This window comes from Melanotaenia boesemani, chromosome 13 (assembly GCF_017639745.1).
Source record: "Melanotaenia boesemani isolate fMelBoe1 chromosome 13, fMelBoe1.pri, whole genome shotgun sequence".
Classification (NCBI taxonomy): Eukaryota; Metazoa; Chordata; class Actinopteri; order Atheriniformes; family Melanotaeniidae; genus Melanotaenia; species Melanotaenia boesemani.
Window position 1 is genome coordinate 19316755 of NC_055694.1, and position 25476 is coordinate 19342230.

The 25476-nt window shown below is 37.3% G+C and overlaps 1 protein-coding gene across 1 annotated transcript; it reads left to right on the forward strand.

Moving 5' to 3' along the window:
• Positions 1-912: 912 nt before the first annotated feature.
• sycp2 (synaptonemal complex protein 2) lies at positions 913-25472 on the forward strand. The gene is made up of 45 exons (XM_042003566.1): positions 913-1000; positions 1371-1455; positions 1568-1708; positions 1819-1950; positions 2034-2138; positions 2232-2256; positions 2630-2715; positions 2824-2918; positions 3005-3039; positions 3142-3284; positions 3408-3460; positions 3748-3793; positions 4012-4110; positions 4197-4257; positions 4557-4705; positions 4927-4983; positions 5227-5313; positions 12054-12162; positions 12926-13041; positions 13845-13908; positions 13998-14043; positions 14187-14266; positions 14837-15273; positions 15378-15499; positions 15598-15634; positions 15743-15804; positions 15895-15940; positions 16052-16095; positions 16214-16271; positions 16424-16586; positions 16708-16772; positions 16855-17058; positions 17674-17808; positions 18069-18219; positions 18924-19225; positions 20193-20483; positions 20637-20688; positions 20873-21001; positions 21578-21768; positions 21942-22036; positions 22217-22316; positions 22436-22494; positions 24446-24524; positions 24785-24841; positions 24998-25472. The coding sequence occupies exons 2-45, from the start codon at positions 1432-1434 to the stop codon at positions 25052-25054; spliced, it is 4689 nt and encodes a 1562-aa protein (XP_041859500.1). The 5' UTR covers positions 913-1000; positions 1371-1431; the 3' UTR covers positions 25055-25472.
• Positions 25473-25476: the final 4 nt, after the last annotated feature.

Genomic DNA, 25476 nt, shown 5'->3' on the forward strand with positions numbered 1-25476 from the left:
TTTCACCTCCAAGGATTAATGCCAGATTATGGCATTATGTGTTTATCATGCTGCAGCACAGATTTATGAGATTCTATTACTTTAAATAATTTTAATATCACTGTTGATGACATCTCTGTCTTGGACAAAAAAAAAAATCAGCAATGCCTTCATTAGAAAGTCTCTCATCTGAGGAACAATAATTCTAGTCAAACATAAATGGGCTGAATCGGCTCTCAGTGGTAGATTATGGAGCGCTGTGTTTCTTCTGAGTATGTTCTGCCCAACAAAATGAAAGAGCTGTTGTTTAAAACTATACATAAATGTTGCCCAGTAAACGCTGTTCTCTTTAAATATATCCTAGATGTTAAAGATAAATGCTCTTTCTGTAACTGTATGGTGGAAACTCTGCAACATTTATTTATTCAATGTTTAACTGTCAAATTCTTTTGGGATGATTTCTAGATGGACTTAAAACAATATATTGGTAAAGAAATTGTACTTAAGGAATTTGAAATTTGACAAATTTTCTCCAATCACAGGTATTTCAGTAATGAACAATATATAATCATTTTATTGATTATTTTAGCCAAGTTTTATATACATAAAGTTAATTTACATAAATTAAACCCTTAACTCATCTGAAAAACTCAGCAAAGAATTACCTAAAACTTTTAATCTCTACAAAACATTAAAACTTATAACCCAATAAGAAATCCTCTCTTTATCGCATATGTTGCATATTTGTGCTCTTTTTTTGTTAAATTTTTATATTCAGTGTTATCTTTGATATCAGACAACTATAGCCTATCAAATGACATATATCAATGTATCTGTTGTATCTAGTTTGACATGTCAACTATTTTTCTAAATAAAGTTTTATATAAAAAAAAGTTTGCTAACTGTAACAACGGGCGATTGGTTGGACGGGCACGCGCTTGTGTGGTCAACGCAGATTTCGCGCGCTTAAAACGGTCAGTTTGAGATCTATCTCACGAAAATAACGTCTTTTTGGAGGCCAGTAAGTACAACAATGGAAATGTAGAACACTTACAATAAAATACAACCGTCTATATACTATTTATGTCAAACTTTACAGTAGCTGGGTGCTTGCTCACGGTTATTGTCGGAAAGCAATGTTAACGCTAGAAGAATTAGCTGCTTTCGGTGGTATGTAAAACTAGCTAAGGGGGTGAATCCTGATTGCTTCAGTTTGCCATATTTTCTTTTCCTTAATACCCTAGCCCTTAAAAAAAGTGTTGTAGAAAGTGCCTAAAATAGTTGTGTGTTAATAACGCAGTAGTTGACTGTTAATGTCACCTGATACATACAAGTTATTGCTTGTTTAGATTACGTTGTGACTGGTAGATATTTATTAATTTATTTATAAGTTTCAGCTAATTTGGAGAAAGGCCAGGCCAAGTGGCGTGAAGCCTTTCCTCGAAAACGAGAATGGCACCAAATCCAAGAGCACAGGTGGGACTGCAAAGCACTGGCAATTTACATTGAGACTGTAGAATAGAACAGAATAGTTAACTTAAAGGTTATTTCACCATTTGTTGCTTTGTTTTATTTATATTTATTGCAGCTGGAGAGTGTTCTGGATATGGTGTTAAAGAGTGGGGATGTCCAGCCACTTGATGTGTTTTTAGAGAAGGAGGCACATGAAGGGACTCCAATAAAATGTTCCCAACAGTTTCTCACCAAACTGGATAAATTAATCATCAGGGTAAGATGAAGGCCAGTTTCATGACATGTCTAGGACCACTATATAGTGGCCTTTAATTATTATTTTTTATTTTTATTTATTTCTTTATCAAACTTGTTAATATTATTCAGAGTTTGGATGAAAAAGATGTCAAATCAGCCAGTTTGGGCTTCACTTGTCTTTACAAGTGTGGGAAATACCTGAAATTACCTGGTGCTGGTCAAGGACTCTCAAGTTTAATAACTCAAGGGCTAATTAAGAAGATAAGTATACATCTAATACATACAAGTATTTTAGGGTGTTTCAATAAAGTGCACAGGTTTTGACTGAACATGTCTTCGTGCAAATGGTGCAGTGGTTTGAGAAATGCAAGCAGTTATGGATCCAGTGTGGCCCACATTGGGACGAGACTTTGCTGACCCTCTCTGAAAACTTCTTGAATGCCTTAATGGTGGGCTGATATCTTACAGTAAGCACATTCATTATAAGGAAATTGGTTGATTTTTCTTTTCCCATCTTAAATATATTTTCCTTTCCATTGCAGACAGTTCATGAGACATGCAAAGAGGGTATGCTTGAACATTTTTTATTTGTATTTCATAATCAGTATGTTTTGTCTTCAATTAGAAACCGCAGACTACATGAATTAAAACGAACATACACATTTTGTAACTGAAAAGCTTAATTCATAGAGATGTTATTTATCAATGTCATCATCTTCTTATTCACTTGCTTTTTTGCTAAATAAATAAACTGATTGCATTCTATTTCTATTCTAAACATTTCCTGGGAATATACTTCTGTAGAAAATAATGAACATGTATCAGACAGGATGAGCTTCTTTGAACATTTTATTCATTAATGAATCTCTGGCACAGAGATCCATCAAAATAGCATTATAAATGTATTTATTTATTTTGTTTTATAATTTTATTTTTACAGGAACATGCAGAGTGACTGAGTCCTTCCTGTATTCTGTTGGCCAGTTAGCGGTAGACCCCAGAATCTACATCTTGATCCAGAAAGAGGTTTGGAATACATTCTGTAAAAGCTTCTCTTGGGAATAACTTTGATTCTGATAAACTGAAGTGCAAACTGTTTACTTATAAACTAACTAGATAATAATATTGTTACAGGCAATTCGCAAATATAACTTGATTCTGGACAAAATCCCAGTGGAAATTAAGAAGAACAGGAAGATCCTGACATCACAGGAGGCTTCAGATTTCATGTATGTTAAAATATTTTCTTCATTGCAGTAATTATTCAGAAGTATTTCACTCTCTTGAAACCTTTATTGTTTTCATTTTACCACAGGACCAAACTTGCTGGTCGTATATTGGAGGGCGGTGGTAATTTTCATTTTCTTCCTCTTCATAACCTTCTCTGTCTGTTGAATCCTACAGTTGCTTTTTACCCAGTATTAATACAAATATAAAACCAAAATTTTCCAGATTATGACTTGCAGTCATCACTTATGGAGGCACTATGCAGAATGGCCACCCCTGACCAGAGGAAGAAGCTAGCAGATCAGTGGTTCAGAATGGGGCATGTGGCCAGTGCATTTGCTGAGATCATTGATTCAGAGTTTGAAACGGTAAAATTGGGCAGTTGGTTACTTTTAACTTTTGCATTTATATTATGATACATTACTGTGGCACTTTATTCTTTTAATATTGTCACTAATTGTATATAGTTGGATATGAATCTGTGATTTCAGGCTTGTCGCAGGTTTTTAAACATGGTAAATGGGATGCAAGGAGACAAGAGAAGGTATAAATATGTCACTGTTAAGCACTTTCCACGATGTGTTCTGGGGAACTGTAGGGGTCTCTTGAGTTTTAGTTCAACAGTGAAAATTTTCCATTTTCAGAAGTATGCTCCTCTCCTGAACAAAGTCACAAACCTACAGTTTTAATAAAACAGATATCCTCCACTGTCTTACTGCTAACTATAAATAAATAAAGGGTTTGTTTCTTCTAAACTGGATGGACAATACATGCACTGCTGAGATTGATGACTTTATTGCTGATTTATTTATTTTTTCTTTTGTGCTGCAGCGTGCACTCTTTCCCTTGTTTGGAAGTTTATCTGGGCAAGTATGAGGTCAGTGTTAACAGGATTCAACTCCTTTTGGATTTAAATTTGTGAGCAGGAAAATATAACAGGATCAATTTTGATATGACATTACAGCAGCAGAATGCAATAAAAAAAATCTATACATTAATTGTACAATAAATTACAATTAAAGTTGTTTTTCATTTTCGACGCGGAAAGTTGAAAAGCAATTCATAATTCATAAGTGATTTTAATTCTCTTGTTAGCTGCTGATGCCATCAGATGAGAAGCTTGAGGAATTCTGGATTGACTTCAACCTTGGCAGCCAAAGCATCTCTTTTTATTTCTCCTTACCTGAGGAGGAGGTACTGGTTTCTCAAGATAATTCCTGCATATTTATCTGTGTGTGTGTGTGTACACAGTGAAAGAAATGTGTTTTCCTCATGCACAGGAAGGCCACTGGGAAACAATATGTATCAATAAGAATGAAGTCCAAAGCTACACTGTTACAGGTAATCAACACACAAAGGCAGCATCATTCCTCTTTAATATAATGTGCAGTATATTACTCCATGAAAACATCTGTACAAGGGTATGACATAAGAAAATAGCACATGTGTATGAATTTTCAAGTGTTTTTTATGCATAAAGGAACTTGATATCTGTATATGTCTTTAATGGCATTTGCTGAAATTGAGATAAGAGCACAACTGATGAACCAAGAACTCTTTACAGATATTACTTTTCACTTTTTTGTAACTGCCCATGTCGTCTAAACATTTACTAAAATCCATTGTTTCCCTTCTTTTAGTGGAAGGCAAGATGCAAGTCTTGGAGATAAAGTTGTCAGAGGTGGTGGTGGTTGAGTCAGTGGAAGGATCTAGTCTTACCATCCATTTCAGCTCCTCCTTGGACATCCTAAAGGCAGCTTGCAACATCTACGGATACAGCAAAAACAAAGTAGAGACCCTACTGGAACACTTATTTGTTATATTTACACATTCTAGCAGAGTGCATGCACGGAAATTAAAGTATTAAAATGTGAGATTATTGAAAAGACTTGGCAATCTGTAAATAACATTAGTTTTTAGTTGTAGCATTCATACAAAACCTTATTAGAGTCTATGCTATGGTCGTCATAAATTTGGCAATTAGCATTGACAAATTTCTGCCTCTGCCAGCTCGCGACTGTAGTGAAAACTGCAGTTAAAACAGCAAATGAGGAGAACAATACCCAGGTAAACATCTCCATTTACAGTTATGATGAGATTTATTGTGGTCATTGTGGATGTTAGAAAATACTAAGTTGGTAAATGTTGAAGCAGCTGCTCATGCTGAGAGCTGGCTAAGATTTAAAATGATCTGGGATCAAATTAGCAAGATAGAAGCTTAAATAATAGCAGGTGTGCTTTGTAATTAAATACCAATATTTTAGGTATGAATTGATCGTGTGTGTGTCCTGCTTCTCACTTATTACACAGGTTGTTCCAGAAAGCCAAGTGTCTGTTGGTAACAGTGAGAAAAATACTGCACCCTATATTTTATCTCCCCCAGTTGCATCTGCACAGGTAAGAGATTTGACCTGAATTGCATAATAAAGAAGTATTTTACTTTAACATAATACATAGGTTTGACAGTCTTTCACAGTTCAATAACCTTGTTAAAACATACATACATAAGCAAGAACCTGCTTCACTAAGTATATTGAATATTATGCAATGTTCATAGACTACTGATGCAAACATGTACTAATATTATTTGCCAGTCAGAATTTAAAACCTTCATGTTTTAAGCCTACAAAAGATGGCTCTGCCTCATTTTGAGACGGAGCTAATAAAGCAATGACATAATGTAATGTAAAACAGTAATTTGACTTCAGTCAAGTTTTAGATTATCTAAGTTCTACTGAAATCCAGTGAGATAGCTAGTATTGTTCAAGTATTATTCTGTTCTACTGTTACCATTGAATAGTACGGAGTTGATAAGAAGCCAAGATATGGTTACCCACAGGAATCAGGATGATGTTAAGCATAGGTGCTAAACAGACTAATAGCACTGCGTGGGCCAGAGATCCTGGAAAAAAATCCAACCAGAAAAGAACAGGCTGTACAGAGCAGGTATCTGGTAAGGACCTGGACAACAACAATGGGAACTGGACCTACAGTAGTAGCGGTTTAAAAGTTCCCATCCAAGCTGAAAGCCAGCCGAATACCTGCTGGCTTCCAGCCCAGTTCCATTCCAGTTCCAGCCAGCTGCCTTCCAACTTCCAGCCGCCAGAGAGGCCCCCTCCTTCTCCTGGGAGTGTCGATGTTTTAATCAAACTCCACCCATTCCTTGTAATATAGGGTAGACCCAGAAGATGGCGCTTCTCTCACAGACTTCTCATCGCCCGTAGTCTGTCAGATTTTATCTGAATTTACACTGACCGGCAGAGGCGCCACTCAAAGCACCTCTGATGGCCAGTCACAATTCATAAAAAGGCATAAAACTTAAAACATAATCATCGTTTGACGTGGAATGTGAAATTGTAACATGCATGTGCGCTGCCAATTGTTTTATTCAGAAATGAATGCTAGTAGGTTAATAAAACCTTTCAAATACTGGATCACAGCCCCTAGCTCTATTCTCAATAGGATGTATTTATCATACTGATTAATCTTTTAATATTAGCATTATTAACATAGACAAATCAGATTTGGATCAAGCAACACAGAATCTGTTTGAGGTAGCTAGGAAGGGTTATTTTATTCTCATATTATTTATTTCACCTCCATAAGAAGACAGGGCGACAGATAAAAGCCCCACGCATGATCGGAGATAATGTCTTCCACTTCAATGTGTCTAATCGCGGGGGGACATCCAACACTCGCTGTGCTGCGACTTCCTGCTCGCCGGGAATCCCGATTACGTCACCCCTCCAGGTGGGCTATTCCCCGACACGCTCTGATTACCATTCCAAAAGGTACTGTATGCAGCCCCCAACTTGAACATGCGCCTTCTTCAACATTCGCACTTGCTCCAGAAAATTACCATCTCTTAGGCTCCTCCACCACCACTTTGACTGTGGATTGATACGTAAATGAGCCGCAATAAGGCAGCTGAACAAGTGACCCAGTTTTGTGATTGTTGCACATTGGGTAAGAGTGGTAGTCAAACGAGTCCAGTTTGTGTTGTCATGCTACCAGAAATTCAGTAGGCTAGTCGGTCCTAATGCAGTGAATTTCCATGTTAATGTTGCCAAATTCAATAGCATAGCAAGAGATGAAAAAAGAAACAACGAAATTTCTTCAACATGTTAACCAAAATATTTACCTCTTAAAGCATAAACCAAGTATTTACAACAAGCAATGTGCTTTTTAACGTTAACGTGTGCCATAGCCTACTGCACCGCTGTTCCTCCTTCCAAGTCTTCTTTTTTATTATATTGTTGTTTTATCATCTGAATATTACGGAAGCGTCCAGCTGCCACAGCCATGAAAAAAATATCGAAGCAGTTTCTCGTTATAACGAGATAGATTCTCGTTATAACGAGATATAAATCACGTTTTAACGAGATGTATTTATCTCGTTATAACGAGAATCTTTCTCGTTATAACGAGATAAGTTAAAAATGTATTTATCTCGTTATAACGTGATAAGTTTATTATAAGAACATAGCCTGTACTGTATGCAGATGTTGTTACGACCTATATTGGAGCAAAATACATTTCATGGAAAATATACTCATCAAGCAGAAACTTTTCAGTTCTTTTTGACAATGATTAATTGTTCTACTCTGGTTTATTGCTGTACAGAAATGTGGGACAGTTATGAGAAACACGTAGGTCACCTGCCTGCGCACAGTGAGACGGTGGGTGCCTGTGTGTCTGAATTGCCACAGAGCAGGCATCCCCAACTTGGGACCTCTTGAGCCAGTGTCCGGCAGGTTTTCAGTATGTCCATACTGCAGCACACCTGACTCAAATAATGGGTCGTTAACAGGCTGGTGCAGACCTTATTCTTGCACACAAGACCGTTATAAGCAACACGGTGCGTCACCTGCCTGCACGCAGTGAGACGGTGCGTGCATGTGTCTGAGTGACAATAGGGTGTGCGCGCTGCTTTCAGTTAATAATATGTTATCTCCTGACAATAAAAATGAAAATTATAAAGGCTATATGCACCGCTATGTTCTTATAATAAACTTATCACGTTATAACGAGATAAATACATTTTTAACTTATCTCGTTATAACGAGAAAGATTCTCGTTATAACGAGATAAATACATCTCGTTAAAACGTGATTTATATCTCGTTATAACGAGAATCTATCTCGTTATAACGAGAAACTGCTTCGATATTTTTTTCATGGCTGTGGCAGCTGGACGCTTCCGTAGAATATACTACAACAACACAGAGAAAATATATGAAAGTTTATTTTACGCTGGTATTTGCGCAGCAGAGTTTTCTGCCGCCGGATTTGTAGTCCAGGAACGGAGAACACAGCTGCTGCCAGGAAAGGTGGATTACATTTTGTTAAAGCACAGCAATCTCCGAGTAGCCTATTATAACCTCTCAGTGGCAAAATAAAACACACTGGTCTGGTTTAGTCTTCACTCTGAAATGGTTCAGTCAGAGGAATATAAAGCTGTTTTAAAAATGTTGAGCAAGCCTAAAATAAACATTCATAGGCTATCTATGTGTTTTAGATTAACACAATGATAAAACAACAATAGGCTATAATGGAAAAGAAGACTTGAAAGCAGGAGCAGCGGTGCAGCATGGCAATGATGCGTTAATGGCTCGGGTCGCGGGTTAAACATCAGTCTGGTTCGGATTTAAATGGAATAAATACATTGGTGACGAGTCGGGTTCGGGAGTCATTCTAACGGGTTAGAGCAGGTATGCGTAGCAAAACGGAACCGTGCAGGACTCTGCTCTAAGCAGTTCGGACTTGGTTGACCTGGAACCATTTGACAATAAAATCTGGAGCCATCCTGCAACGCGCTCGCTTAGGCGTCCAGTTAAACCGTGTTTATTCAACCAGTCCCTACTTCATTGCATTCATTCTTTCCTCATAGCCTACGTGCACATTTTTTTCAAGATTGTTTATGTCAGTTTTGTTTTGGAAAATGAAAAAGGAGTCTTTGCGCAGAACTTATAACATTATTCTAATCTTGCCACTTGCCTATTTTATTATTGTGTATTTTTGTAATAACATGTAAATTCACTGCATAGGAACCAACTAGTCTACTGAATTTTGTGTGACAACACTAACAGAACTGTTTTGACAATGCAACAATTACAAAACTGCGGCTCATTTACTTATCAATCCATAGTCAAAGTGGTGGTGGAGGAGCCTTGGAGATGGTAATTTTATGGAGCAAGTGCGAATGTTGAGGAATTTAGCCTTTGTTCAAGTTGTGGGCTGCATATATGCAGCCCACAACTTGGTATACCTTTCAGAATGATAATAAACAGAACAAGACACACCAAACCAGGAGCTAAGACCACGAAGTTCAGCATCATGCTTATCTATCTTTGGCTTTTTTACACCAACATTTTTATACACTGGATAATGATAATAATTATCGATTAAAGTCACGGATAAAACTGCTGTTGTTAAAACACACCCATCTCTTACAAAATCTAAAATGTAAAACAAAAAAAACAACAAACAAAAAATCTGGATCACTGTAGAAATATCTTTATTCATTGCAGATCATCTGGCCATTGAAGCGTTTTTATTTGGAATTGGGAACAAATATTTTCCACCCTGTTATATTCTGTTCCACTCGGTTATGTTCCATTCCACCCTGTTAGTAAGGTGTTTTTTAATTTATTTTTTTTTTACTAAAAACATTGAGGACTGTGAACCTTGTTGCACCATATTAGGAAGTGAGGAACATTAAATTGATTTTGCTTTTCTGTTCCCAGGTCAAAAGGAATGTAATTATCTCTCATTTGAAATACTTGATTATGCTTTCCTTCTTGCCTTTGTGGAAACAGAAACGTGATAATCTCTCACTTGAAAGCAAGCTGGGCGTACAATAGTGTGATGACGATGAAAACTCACATGACCAATGCTCAATAAAGGGTACATGAAAATGTGAGAAATGGTCAAAAGCACAAATACCGTTTGTGGTGAGTGAAACTATACAGCACAGTCCACAAGGCTCTTTTCAAGCACACTCCTCCCCCCAAGGAGTATGCTTGAACAGCTAACGGCAGGTAATGGCTGTGTTTACAAATGTAAAGGTGCTAATTGTTGGCCATTGAATTGTTAATTTCAAACCGGGCAGCCTTTTGGTTGTACTCTGGGCATGGTAGAGGGGTAAGAAATCTCTGGGTTTTCTAGTGTTAAACACTGGAAGCGCCGCCAGCGGTCTTTTGATGACCGCCAGTCACGCTATCATGCTTATAGTGTATTAAAAACTAAACGGCTGAACCTGGTATTTTAGGACTTTTATTATATAGTTGTTGTCTATAGTTTTACCTGCTTACTTGTTTGGAAAAGTAAACACATCAATATTTACGAGCAGTTTAGCACGTCTAAACTTCCACAGAGCCGCTCAGGGAGACTCTTTCTCAGCCAAACTGTCGTATATCACGGCTATGGAGTTGTAATAAATGGCCGCCCTACTCTGCTTCTGATTGGCTGTAAGATCACAAACCCTGTGTGATGATAGGCTGCTGGTTCCTGTCATTCCTACCAGCCTTTGCGCATGTGCCTGCTTCAGACAGCGGGCAGGCAGCTGTCCCACCGCTGAGACACAGTTGTATGACGTTTTATCACTAGATCGCTATGAATAAAATCCAGGGACACTTCATTTCACAGTATAAACCATTTATTTACTTATCTACTTAGGATAATAGCACTTTGAGGCCTAATTCAGAATATAGGTTGGGCTGGGTCCGGACTTTTGTGATCCCTGCTTTACACATTATCAGTATTATGTTATTTTTACCTGCCGATATTACGTTATGATTTTGTCAATATTCAGTTATGCAGCAGCTGTATCAACCCCCACTGTGAATAACTTACGTTGCAGTCAAATGACCGCTGGCAGCGCTCCTCGGGATGTTTAGAAAGCTCGCTGCTAGTGACATTCACCACTTAGCCGACTTGAGGAGGTTGTGCTTTGCCTCATAACACCATTAGCTACACATGTCGGCTTTTTTGATACATTTATTTGACGCCATTTTCAAATCAAATCATTTTTTAAATGTTGGCAAAAATGCAACAAATGAGCGACACAGCTCATTATAAACTGTTTAGAGAGCAGCAAGATCAAATCACTGCTCCTCCCCGTGGACAAAAGAGGGATTGCAGCTGTTTTTTTACTTGGGCTGCTTAGGGGCAGAGCCTCGCTGACGACGTCATTGCGGGGGATTACATTACCCCCACAGACCTGTGAAGGATCGGCCAAGGATCAGTCAAGGACCAGTCAAGGACCAGTCAAGAACCAGTCAAGGACCCATCATGGAAACAGGGGAACTTTTAAACCGCTACTACTGTATGAGAACCAAAAATCAACAAGTAAATATATATACTGGGAAAATAATGACAGATGAGCTGTGTGTAGGAGCAACATAACAAAGATTAGGAGTAATTAACAGATCTCGGAATGATGTGGCGCAAGCAAATGCAGGAAGCAAAACCAACAAATATATTACGGAGAAGTTATTTTCCATTTAAGACAGGAAGTAATGCTAATTAGAAGACAGAAATATTGAGAAACTCCAAATGAAAATTAAAACAAAATTCACAAATTTACAGTGTTCACACTGACAACATTCATCTGTTATAAAGACACAAGTGGAGTAATGAAGGAGGTACAAACTGTTGATCCTTTCGTAAAAGTGGTAACTTCACACGTACAGACAGATGGCCATATTAGGTTTAACCCTCTATTGACATAAATTTGTCCTATCATAAATTTCTTAATTCTAAAGATAACAAATATCTCTTGGCATCATAAGTTTATAACTTCTGCCATTAGATCAGGGGTGGCCAACGTCGGTCCTCAAGAGCCACAATCCTCAATGTTTTCCATGCATCCCTGCACCAACACACCTGACTCAAATTAAATGGATCCAACAGTCTATAAGGATCTGCACAATGACTCATTAGTTTAAGTCAGGTGTGTCGGTGCAGGGATGCATGTAAAACCTGCAGGATTGTGGCACTCGAGGACCGACGTTGGCCACCCCTACATTAGATCATCCTACACTAAATTTAGTTTAATTTGGGAATACATGATTGTGTTTACTTGCAGTTCACAGAGCCTGTCTAAAAGATTCACATACATTTCGATTTTCCATCCAGATGGTGACCCCTGCCAGGATGAAGATTTCAGAATCATCAACCTTCATTAGCAGCAGTGGAGCAGGAGAGCTTGTGCTTAGTGGCACATGTCTTGCATCTAAGCTATCAAGTAAGTAACACTAGAAAGTGCCTGGCGCTTTTGATAGCACAAATTTCTGTTAAACTGTATTAATCTCATCATGGCACCAATCATTGGGCGTGTAAAGAAAAAAAAACTAAAAAACAAAGTTAAGAATTAACCCAAAATTGAGTTTTCTTGAACAAAATTAAACATTTTGTTGTGCTTGTTATTCTTCATGCTTGCTCTTCACAGATCATTATGACATGGATAATTCAGCATCCAACATATTTAAACCATTATTAGGTATTAATACTTTGTAAGTCATAAGCACTTTATCCAGCCTTCTTGTTACATATTTAGTCATGGGAAGATTACCACTATGTAGTATGTGGATTGTTTGTTTATTTATTTGTTAGTCAGGGTGGGTTAACTGCTAATCAGTAGACATTATCTCAGGAACCTGTTTATTTGGGAGCTTGTTTTCTGTAACTCTAGCAGACTGGCTTGTTCAGTCACAGCCCTTTAGCTAATATTTAATGGGTTTTGATATGGTAGGTGCAGTGTTTGTTTGTCCAAGAATCATTTCTTCTATGTAGCTCTTCTGTGTCACAGGTGTCAAAACTCATTTCACATCCACTACATTGTAGCTTAAATCATTTAAGACACATTGTTCTATTTGATGAGGAACTTGTTGTATCTTTCTTACTTTTGTATTTTCCATAAAGATAATTTATGAAAAGGCATTCATTTTCTGCTTTGACTTAATGCAATAATAATCATTTTGATTTTTCTGCTTCTTTGTATACTCCAGCAAAGGATGAAGATAAATCATCTCTAGAGAAGTTTTGTTCACATGACAAAACTGTTAGGACTTGCAGCTCTATCCCAATATCTGGCAGCACAAATGCAGTTGGCATGAAGGGGCAGGTATGCCAGAATTACTGGATGTAATACTTCTAAGAGTTTACATAGGTGGTTCAAGTGTTCAAAACAGTGTTCATTTTTGAGCTTAGAATGATACTGAATACAAAAAATAGCATCTGGGTTCTTTATACTCAAAATCTGGTATTGGTTTTTAGTTTTTAAATGTAATTTAATTTCATGGTATCTGTCTTCAAACATCACATACAAAAACTCTAATATCACAAAGTAGCAAGATTTATTTAAGCACTGGAACTAAAACTATTTAGTGCCGTCATTTTAAACTATTAAATAACAATTTGTCAGTTATACTCCTTTTGGCTCTTATTTGTTATTTTATATATTACTATCCAGAATAAGTGGGATGACCCCAGACTTGTTTAATAAATTTGATCCAAACCCAGGCCCTCAAAGTCCCTGAATCAGAGGATAGAAGACTGCATTTCAAACCAAATCACTTGCATAATGGGTGCGAGTGCAGGGGTTAAGATGACAATGAGGACCTGTGTGTTATGGTCATCTTTGCTGTTGAATGCTGACATTTGTCAGCCCACGTGTCAATCACAGAGCTGTGACAGCATTGGAGGAGTTTGCTCCACATTCAAGAGAAGTTCAGTTTGACAGAGGGAAATTAGCAGCCATGGAGCTGAGAATGTTTCTAGCAGCTAACACAAAAATTAAATTACTTAAAAAAGTCATTTTCAATGAGTGATTCCAGTCTTTGACTAGTAATAAAGAACAGTTGTATTTTAACAGAATAAATGACAGTTCTATATTACTATACATTGTTGTTTCTGTCTGTCCCACAGAAGAAGTCTGTGGCAGAGGCAATATATAAGGTTGCAGCTGGACAAAGAGAAGAAAAACCTCTGGGTATTGTATTGCTTAAGTATAGTCTATAAATACTGTTTTTCTGTTATTCTTGGGCCTTTTAAAGCATTTACTTTCCTTTTTGCCTACAGATCATTATTTTGTGCCTGATACCCAACCTAGAACTGGACGAAGCACGTTAGTACCGTGTAAAACATGCAGTCTGTTTGCACACCTGCTGTCATTTGTTAATATTGCTGATGTTCTTTGTGGATTGTTGTTGCATACAGTAAGTGTATGGAGGGAGTTTATGTACATATTTGTATATTTTCAAATTACAGATCTTCTACCTGGAGCAAATTGTCAGTTTCTGATGTACTAATGATGCCAACACAGAAAATCAGTTCCCTGCCAAGATCTGGTAAACAAAGAAGACTTAATATCTTCATAACGTCTAAGTAGGGCTGGGTGATTAAATGACCTCAAAGTTAGAATGAAATTATTTTTATGTCACTCTGGGTGATAACCATAACACATTTTTAGTTGATCCATTGACACAATAAAAGGCATTCCTTCAGCATGTCAAAATATAATGCAAAACATACTTTGTTAGCAGCTAGAAAAAGACAAGTGAATGCTTTTGTGGGAGCTCCAAATATGTGGGCAACCAATTTTGTCAAGTAGAAAAGAAGAAAGACTTAACTAACATGAAATATGAAGGCATTATGTTTCTAATGGAATCTAATATGAATATACTGTAACTCTAAATACATATGAATATAACTAAAACAAGGTATGTCTGTTCACTTACAAATATGTCTTAATCAGTTAAAAATTGATCTGTATAGTAAATATTGTGATATTGTTTTTCCCATTTTGCTCAGCTCTATTCTATTTGCACATTTAAAGCTTGTCGCACATGCAAGACCTGTTTAATTTAAAAGAAAAATGTAACTTAATTTTTATTTTGTCTTCCTTTTTTTACCTCAAGAACGTCAATCAAGCTTGGCAGGGCAGCAAGACCACTGTCCATCTATAGCACAGAAAGTGTCCGTTTCAGACTCAAACCTTGTCCTCCAGAAGCAATTCCATAGGGAAGTCACCCAGCGCTTACAGCTGGTCCTTATTGCAAGAAACCAAGATCTTGCATCCCAGGAGCCAACTCCACTCCCAAGAAAGATTACCAATACCAGAGGGGGCTCTAGAGACAGAAGTTTAGGAAATCAATGTGGTTCTGCATTGTGTTCCCCTAAAGTCCAGCAATTTCAGAGAAAAGACCACACCAAAGAGGAGCATAAAGACCAGATGTCATTGGAAGCAGATGTTGTTTCAACAAAAGCCTCAGAAGACACAACCAAAACAATGCAGGAGAGAATATCACCCAAGATTAAGGATGGAAAGAAGACTGCACTTTCCAGCAAACAGAAAGTAGAAATTCTATAAACTTTTAGCATTTTAATGTCTAGTTAAAGGTTTGATTATGTTTAAGTTGATAAATGTTAATTCTTACAAGTTTAATTGTTTCTAACCAGAGAGATGCAGAGGTTGCAGGCAGCATGGTGAAGCTCATCTCTAGCCATTACAAGATCAATACCCAGTCCACAGAAAAAGCCACTGCCATTGTTAAAAACTGGCCTCTTCCTCTTGTCAAAAGGTATACACATATAGAGTAACAGTTTTCTGTCATAGTTTAAGAAAATGTCTTGTTGATAACATAAAAGTGCCATTTTTTGAACTTTTGGAAATTCACAGACCAATCTTCAACATGAGCTGGAAATCAAATGGTAAAGTAAGTGATCATCACTTGTTGGCTTGATTTGAGCAATACTGAAACTTATTCTGCTTTGACCTTATTCTATTTATGAGAATTATATTTATTTACATTTATTTCTTGTAGAAAGAAAAATCTGGAGCCATGGAATCCTACAAGAAAACTACAACAAAACCCATCAAGGACAGGTAATAATGTCACTTGAAAGAAGGTTTTTGGATAAATCTTTGGCTTGTTATGTATTATACGCTGTATTAAATACCTTTTCTGTTGTACAGGAAGGGCATTTTTGAATTCAACATTGATTCACCTATCAGTATTGCGGTATATATTTCTACTGTTTTTATGTTATATGTTTTGATGTATTATATCTTAGTACAGACAAATCTACTGTAGAGTTATAGATATCTTTAACTTCTTTAATCTTTGCTATAGGGAGAGAAGAAACAGGTCACCAAAACCTCTGCTAGGTCGAGCAAGTAAGTCAGACACTACAAAATAGTAAATGTAGTATTTTTCAAGGAATGCTGCCTCTGAAACCTTTACAATTTCGTTTTGAAATTAGTCTGATTTAATATTTCTTTCGTTGTTTGACAGTAGCATAAAAAACATTGTACTTCTCAGCACAACTAAGAATAAAAAACCAGAGTCAAAGGTATGCTTACATTTTACGGCAGTATTTTCTTCAAAGTGTAAAACAAGAATTTGTTTTCTTAATATGTATGTAGAAACGTGTTTGTCAGCTACTTGTGTGTCCAAAAATGGAAGCACCCATTTAGTTGTGGTCTAATACTTTGTGTGTTGTAGAAGTGGTATGTGAAAAAGCATCTGTTTAGTGATACAGACACGGACAATGCCACGACGGACGTCAGCTGGCTAAGGGAATCAACCAAGAAGCCAAAACCAAAAGTTACCAAATATGCCAGACAGCCACACGTCAAACCCAAAGTTGCCCCTCCTCTTAGTCCACGTAGGCAATAAAAGCCGTATTCAGACTCACAATATGCAATATTCTACGTCAAGACTGAATGTTATGACAATAAAAAACATCCGTAATCCCCTGCATTAAGTGTGCTTTTTTTCTATTGCAGATGAATCCCCAGATTTGCTTCCACTCTCTCCAAAAGCTGTACAGAACAATGACAAACCTAGTAAGGTAAGACAGTACTAAATTTAAGTAATGCACAAGTAAGTGATGCACTGTCTTGCTTAGCCACAGTGTGTCATTGTTGTATAAGAAGAAATCCTGTTTGAAGAAGGCACTTGACCCACCAGAGAAGACATTGAATCAGTTAAAGACAGTGAAGTCGGCAGCAGCACCTGGCAGACCGCACGCAACTAGCAAGAGGCCCAAGAGAATTGCTGCCACCTCTCTCAAAAGCTACAGGGAGCCAGATACTGATGACAGCCAGTCCGAAACAGAGAGAACTTCTGCTCCACAGGCAAAAGACTTCTCTGTTTTTTAAAATGTCGTTGTATTTCTGAAGCATGCTGCTGAACAAATAGCATACTTACTGTTCTTGTTTTGCTTATTTGAATGATTTGTTCAAAATATTTCACCTTAGTATCAATCCAAGGACATATTACTGGACTGACCTTACTTCAGAAAATCTTTGATTAAAGTTATTTTACATATTGGTGTGATCAAATCCAAAATATAAAGCAGTCATCTCATCTCTGAGTTAGCCAGTTTTATGCAGTTATGTAATGTCTAGGAGGCAAACAGAACTATGGCTCCAAACACTGAAATATTTAAACATTTTGTCAGTGACCTTATTTGCCATTGTAAAACTCTTACACACACCATTTTGATCTCTTACTATTGCACTAAATTAATGTCTCAATAAAAATTGATTTCAAATTTGGTCAGTATTTTGATTAACCTTTTGAGGAACATTAACTACACATACATAGTACTTATAATGTGGTATAAATATAGAAAGAATAACATCTAAACATAGCTTAATATTGAGCACCAATATTTTGTTGTAATTGCATATCACAAGTTTTGTTTGGTCAGATTCCAAATATAACTCTTTTTTTTCTCCTATAAACAGCACTTATCCACAGATTATCCAGGAAATACTGAGAAAGCTTGTGTGACTGCACAAACAAAGGAAAAAAAGGCAGCCAGCAAAATAACAGGCAAAATGGAGTCTGTGTCAGAGATGCAAGCCACTTCCAAAAATAAGGTTGTTTTAAATGGCAATTCTCCTTTTTATTTTATTTAAAAAGAAAGAAAAAAACACAACCCAACAACATAAAACATCAACATTGTATATTTATATTATGCTCTGCTTTGTTAGCACATAAGTTCAATGAAGTATATCAGAGTTTTAGTTTTTCTCTATTTAAGTTGGCAATGAACTGTCTTGATCATCCGAATGCTTGTTATGGTCTTAGCTTCTTGTTGATTGCTAGTCCTAGATATTGGAAATTTCTTTTCCAACAGGCTAGGGCTGGGAATGTTCTTCAGGAAACTTCAAAGTTGAATAAGAAAAACATCAGGCCTGCCGAAGAACAGATGAGTGGTTTGAAAGATTCCTTGGCTGCCAGCCAGACCTCTTTCTGTCAGTCCCCTCCTTCCATCGAGAAGATGAGAGGTAAGATTGTGTGGAAAGCCTCTTACCAACACCACAGTCGGATAACAGCCATTTGACTTCTTTGACATAAGCTAATGTCTGTTAAATATTTTATGGTTAATCAAATGGTTTGGCAATTCCATCACAGTGGCCATATTTATTACTTAGTAGCCCTTTTGACACTGTAGACAAAATTGCTTCTTGTTATTGACATATATTTATTTTACTTGGAATAAAAGTATAGTAGGTGGAATAATAAAATAATCTTTTTAGCAAAAGCAGCAAGACTGCATATTTATGTAATAACTTAATGTTAAACAGGCAAATGTCATATTTCAAAGGCACTTAATTTCAGAGATTATTCAGGCCAATGGAAGGCCGACTGTATTTCAGGTCTTTAAATTTGCTGGGGAAAGGGCATTTTGATGAATAAAACATATTAAATAATTTCCAACCTGAAATGAATACAAATATTTTTTTTCACCCAGAAACTAAGTTATTGCTGTTGTTTCATTTTAACCAGCATGTAAACTCAGTAGACAGATTTTAAGTTAGGACAAGATGCTTTTCAGCTATGAAGACTGCTACATAAGATATTTGTTTTCCTCTAAACTCTTAACTGTAAATGAATATGTTGAGACACATGTATGTGTTGACCCTGTGCTCTCTGTCCAACTTATGAAGCCAGCTGTTTGAACATCTGTTCTTGTTTTGAACCCTCACAGCTGCAAAGAGGTCAGCCCCAACCTTGGAATTGACCCGCTCCACTGTCTTCACCCCACGGGGATCCCCACTCCCTCCCTCCCCTAAGCCTCCCTGCAAGGACACCCCCTCACCTATCCTGCTGTTACCCAAACTACGCTCTGCAGTCAGCAGTAAAGGAAAATGCAAGCCCAGTTCTTTCTACAGCACAGAAAAGAACCACAGTTCAACCAAGACCAAGCCCATCCAGTCTGTGCTGTCTTCATGCTCAGTTGGATGTCCATCTCCTACACCTAGTCCTCACACTCAGCCTAATGCAACAGAGGTACATAACCTTCTGATTCCTTTAGGCCCAACATTCTGTGTCAAACATTAGGGCATTTAGACATTTAAGCCGCACAGTGCATTTTTTTTCCATTTTAGATATTTGAATAAAAATGTCTTATAGCTTCTGTATTATTAGTGTGCCAAACTGAAATGTCCCCATGACACATTTGAAAGCTGTTTGACACACTGTTGAAGTAGAATGATATATAAAAATATAGTATTAGTTTGAAGGAATCCTAACTAATGTCAAGGCAGCACAGCCTGGAATATGTTTCAGAAGTGCAGTGAGACGTTCATCATTATGTTTAGCCAGTCCACTCTGAGTCTGGAATTTAACATATTTTTGTGATCCACATACCTTTACTCCATATGTAAGTCATGGACATTACTTGGCAGTCATGTGAGAATCATCATGATGTGAATTGTTAGATAACTGAAAGCCTCCTTTACAAATGATCTAGAATTCATGGAAGTGGGCTTGACCTGAACACGAGTGGCTGAATTTCCCAGACTAACAGAAAAAAACCAAACTAGGAAGTATAGCTTCTGTCCCTCTGCCACCATTTTAAAAATTGAGGTTCCTTAAGTAGCTATAGTGCTAATAAATCTGACTGCCCAGGGTTTACTAGATGGCTAAAGGTTTATGAGATAACGGATAGCATGAGATAACTTGGCTTAAACAAAGCCATTTATTGGTATGAGCTAATTAAGAAGTTCTGTAAAAATATAAACTATCCTTACAATGTTGGAATCACACAGTGTGTTCTGAACAGTAAGGAAGCATGGCCTTTTTAACTCCAGGCAGAACAAATTATAGCACTGATTCACTTTATCTGTTCCTGTTGGCGGACTGGGGAATATGTCCTCATCATTTAGTTATATAATCTCTCACAGACATTGATAAGCTTCTTTTTTAATTCTTATTTGTCTTCACTTTTCGTCTCCCTCAAATTGTTTGTTGCCAGATGTGTGCAGTCCAGCAACATCTATCCTCAGCGCCGCAGTCTCCTTTATCTCCATCCACACAGCCTTTGTTGACGTCCACTCTCCTTGAGCAAAACAAGCCACATGTAACCTCTCCTCCTCAGCCAACGTTCCATGAAGACATCATTAACCACAGCTGCCCTCTTGAATTTTGTAAAGTATCCTCAGGATCCTTGGTGTCACTGAGCCAGTCATCCACTAAGTCATCGGTGCTCAGTAGAGGAGTCCAGGAGAGTGCCACTGCTGCACTGACAGTGTCCGTTAAATCTGAGGTTTGACTTGTTTCCTGAGCTTTATTCTTTATGATTTAGTTATTATGTTTAGATGGATAAATATGTAAGTATGGGTGGGAGAGCTGAGTTATTATTTGTAATTAGATGTATCCATCAAACAAATCCTTAATGCATTTTTGTCCTTCCTGACAGAAAACTCCATTTAAAGATGAAGAGCTTGAGCTTACTCAGCATCTTGTCTCAGGTAAAACATCTTTTGTATTTTATTATTTTTTTGATCCTGTATTTTCTACTTGGCATTACAATATCTAATCCCACATCTAAAGCCTTGTTTCCACCAACGGGTGCGGGGCAGGAATCATCCTGGGCACAAATAGTCTTAAACTGACCACCACAATGAAATCACTGCTACATTACCTTTCATACAGGACCCAATCGCAAGCGCCACAACTCATTGTCTAGTAATTCTGAGGAAGATGAGAAGGAGAAGAAGAAAAAAATCAAGACCAGAGCACGACGTTCTCCACGGATGAAACCAAGAAAACTCTTCAAGTCCTGTAAGACATGCTACTTGGGTTTGACCATTCTCTTAGAGTAACACATACTCAGAAATTAGTGCCTTTCTTGTTGATAAATGCAAATATGGGAACAAACTACATGTAATATTACATTTCTACACATATTTACAAAGCAACTCAGTATCTTTTTTTTTTTAATCAACTGAATCCACTCAGCGTATTGTAGTGATTTTTATATAAAAAAAAATTATTTGTACATGAGGTAATGCACATATTTCTAGCCCTGGGAAGAGCAGAGTGGTTTGGAGAAAGAGGACAGCAAAGGATAAAATTTTCAACTTTTCCAAGGAAAAGAATTAAGGTCAATAAAGGAATACTAAAAATAAGACTGTGACACAACTCATGACACTGGTACTCCCCCCCCCCCCCCCCCCCCCGTTTCTTCTGATCATTAGATTCTGCTCTTGCCGAGGGCATTTAGCAAAGCACTGATCGTGTAATGATGAAGCTGTAAGAAAAGCCACGTTTTTGGGGTTGGAAATACAAGCTGATATGAGTAAACAAACAAGAATCTGACTGCCTCACAAAAACACCGAATGTATTTGTTACCCACAGTTGCTGATGTGTCTACTGTTGATGAGTTCAGCCAAGTGGCATCTTCTTCCAACATGAGCTCCGCTCACTGGGAACCAGGAATTGTGGATGAAAACATGGGCATGAGTGAAGAGTTAGATTTTCCGGAAATAGACTTAAACCCAAGTGGCTTTTGTCAGCAGCTGAGTTCTGAGATAAAAAACAAGTTTCAGGTTTGACACACACACACACACACACACCTACAAAATGTCACCTAAGTGTCCTGCTTACAAAACAAAAAACACTGAAACTACTCAGGATTTAGCATGTTGAAATGTTTTTTTAAAAACAATAAATGTGCTTTACTTAAACGCGCACTAAACAGCTTAATATTAAATGTGTTCAGTTCCGTTGTAAGATGTTGGAGATTTACAACAAGCAGTCTTCAAAGACTGTCCAGCAACATGTCTCCTCCATCAGCTTGCAGCTTACCAAACACAGGTTAGTTAATGTATTTATTGTTTCAAAGAACATGTTTTTGCTATCCTCAAACTTATGACAGCTGATTACTGACTTGTGTTGGTGAAAAAGAACTCTGAATTTACTCTTTTAGGAAGTAGTTGTGTGTTTAACATGTGCTGAAATTCAGTGTTATGGCTGACCAAAATTTGCTCTTCACAGAACTCAGAAGCTTGAACAGATTCAGAAAGTCCTCTTGGAGGAGATCCACATAATGGAGCAGGACGACAACACCTTGAAAAGCATGGAGAAAGACCTGACCGTGCGTCTTGTTTTCACTGTTTCTTCTCTCTCTTATACACAGACACACATTGTGCAGAGAATTACATGTTTTTGATTTGATCAATATCTCGTCATTGTTTGGGCCCTTCTTTCTCACAGATGCACTGGAAAAAGCAGACCACGGCTTTCCATTCTTACCAGAAGCAGGAAATCAAGAGGTTAGTTTCAGACTGTTACGTGTGTTTGAGTGAGCGCTGAAAGAGCCTTGCTGTTTCTCTTTTGTCACACTCTGATCAGAATGATCCTACAGGCTTAAACCCAAATTCTTTATGAAATGTTGAATAATAGACTTGTTTATTATGTGGAACAGGGATAAAATGTTTGACCTCAAAATCATTTTCCCTGTGGGGTTAGCATCACAGACTAATATGCACCTCACAGCACAAACTATGTTTTCATGAGATGCAGCGAATTCTTCTTTATATAACTTATGTGGGTTTATAGATGATTTGCCAGCGTGGAGCGCCTGACTGTTCTCCAGCCATAACCCAGGTTTAATTATAAACACCCAAATTTACCAACATGCCCCATGTGGCTGCTCATACTCTGCTTTAATTAGCCCATACTGTATGATCTACACAGTACTTTTACATGGCTGATCATAACAACTGCATTTCACAGGGTTTTTTTCTTCCTTAAAAAGGACAAGAATAACTAAGTTTAGAGTCTCAGTGTCTCTGTTTTTATGCTTACCTCATTTAGTATGGTGTCTATGCTAGTGTACGTTTTGTCTACTGGTAAGCATCATGTTCTGTTTTGTTTACTATCTTAATGAAACCTTGAGTTTGAAAAGTGTTGGTGTTAAATGGGGGAATTGTGACTGTTTGCTTTACAAATTAATTGATTCTTCAGAACTTGAAATTCCAAGGAGTTTGTCAGAAATGACAGTGATCTCATTTTCCAAACGGGGAACTCATAAGTTTCAGAGAACCCTGAGATTCCAGATTTAAAGATGGCTGTGCCAGTACCACCTGTAGTCCTTTGTTGTCTTTATTAAAATTCTTTATAATATATTTTGTGTCTTAGGTTTTTAGTGTAAACAGCAGTGAGTTGTCATCGATAATTATGTTGTTACTGTGGGCTTGTTCATGAAATATTGTGTCAGTATGTGTGGTTGATTAATCATCATCAACAAAATTGGCTGGTGTTCTCTTGGTTCACATTATTACAGTGGGTTTGTGATTTTCTAGTTTTATACGGCATTGTAGATGCTCACAAATTGGCTGTTTTGGAGGTGTCCTTCTTTTCCGAGTTGGAGAAACTGGAACACCAACTAAATGGTAATGAAGTCACCTACTCTCCACCACTCGGAATTCCGAGGCAGCTGGAATGCACCATTAACTTGATTGTTTTTATCATTTCTGAACATTAAGTCAGTTATGATCATATTAGCTGCATTTCCATTACCTGAAGAATTGCGCATAACCTAAATATCGTAAATAAAAAATCGGTAATGGAAGCACCTAAATTTCGAAAAGCTTTCAGATCTCACTTAAAAGTTTTTACGCTGTAATGAGGTGGTTTTTCAGACGTATCGATATAGAAGTATATCGCAAAAGTGTAACGGAAACACTTTCTTTGCATTTTCGCAGTTCACTTCAAGTAAAGATGGCACGGTATGAGTAGACGCAGGAGGAGACGGAAATATTTTGCAAATAATTAAAGAAAAAAATATAACCGCCATCCTTGATAGCAAACAACAGCGAAATGCAGTTTTACAGATTAGAAATCTCCATCCTTAAAGTGGAGTTTCGCGGGACGGAATTTAACGAGAATAACAGCTGATGCACTAAAACCATTCGGTGGAAACACCTGCAAATCACAATGGCACTTTGTCGAAATTTTAGAAATATCGCTTTTATTTTGTGAAAAACTGTAATGGTAACGCAGCTATTGATGCCTTCCCTGTAGATTTGGTAGTCATAGCCACTTTACCAGCCATTGGTATTGTCACCTCTGATATGACATGAAAGGGCTTTTTAGTCTTGGCATTCCATAAAAATATTAAAAATAAGAATCAAACAAAGCTAAAAAAAAAAAAAAATCTATTTTCTGACCTCATTCGGATCCTCTTTAATTGGCTATGTGATTGTCTGTTCTTCCCCTCAGAAATGAAACCCTTGGGAGAATCCTCCAGAGTCAAGCATGTCGCAGCTTGGAACATGAGGAGGGAATATTTACATCTGAGGTCTGTCCCTCAGGTTTACATCTAATATGTGCTTTACAAATATTTTTGTGTAAATATAAAACTTTGCATTCAAGTATTTTTTTTCAGTTGATTTATGTATTTAAAAGTAGAGCATTAGCAGTAGAGTTAGCCAAGCCGTCAGTCCACTCGTTTCTTTTCTACTCTGTGGCCTCTACAACATTTTGCTTATCTCATTTATTTGCCCCTTGCTCATCTTGACTGTCAGATTCTGTTAAAGCCTGCTGCTCTGCTGTTTTCAGGTGGGTCTGATAAAAAAAGACATGAAATCAGTTCAGGACAGATTCCTCAAAGACATGGTGAGTGGACATGAACACTAATGACCCTTCAGCTTGGGTTCCAGCTGTCTTTCACATTGCCCCTTCAGACTGTCAAAAGACAGATGATTTGTGAGTTTTCAAATAACTTGTCTTTTCCTGAATGTTTCTGTTTTGGTTTTTGTCCACCATTTGTAGCTGGAGGGGGAGATCCAGAGTGTGAAGAGAGGACTGCACACTCTGTTTTTCCCTTGATGATGCAGGTTTGAGTTAAAGTCTTGCCAAGGGTCTCTACATGATGAAGCAGGTTATACATTTTAATATGTGATGTGCAGTCCTGTGTATTCACTTCCAGTTGTGTTTGTTTCAAGTGAAAGTGTTTTGTTGCATGGAGCCTGTATTTCTCCAGGTTCTTGTTGTATGTAAATGTGTTTAGTTATTTATGAACTGGATGTTTTGTTTGTATACATCCAATTTTTTTTTAGAGATGTTAACGTTTTCTGATCTTAATTATTTTGGGAAATTTAATTTATGGTGTTAGTAGGTCATAAGTGTCAGTGTGATAGTGACATTTTAAACATTAGCATTCCTGATTAATTCATGTTGGTTAATTAAAATATTGAAAATGGTCAACTAAACATTCAAGATCTTACATGTATCTATTGCTTTTTAATTAG

What these genes read in the sequence shown, in the direction of transcription:
- sycp2 (XM_042003566.1), top strand. Translation starts at nt 1,432, where the DNA reads ATGGCACCAAATCCAAGAGCACAG. An exon ending in CAGGAGGCTTCAGATTTCAT is followed by an intron (nt 2,919 to 3,004) that starts GTATGTTAAAAT and finishes ATTTTACCACAG; the next exon opens with GACCAAACTTGCTGGTCGTA. An exon ending in CCTAGAACTGGACGAAGCAC is followed by an intron (nt 14,044 to 14,186) that starts GTTAGTACCGTG and finishes TTCAAATTACAG; the next exon opens with ATCTTCTACCTGGAGCAAAT.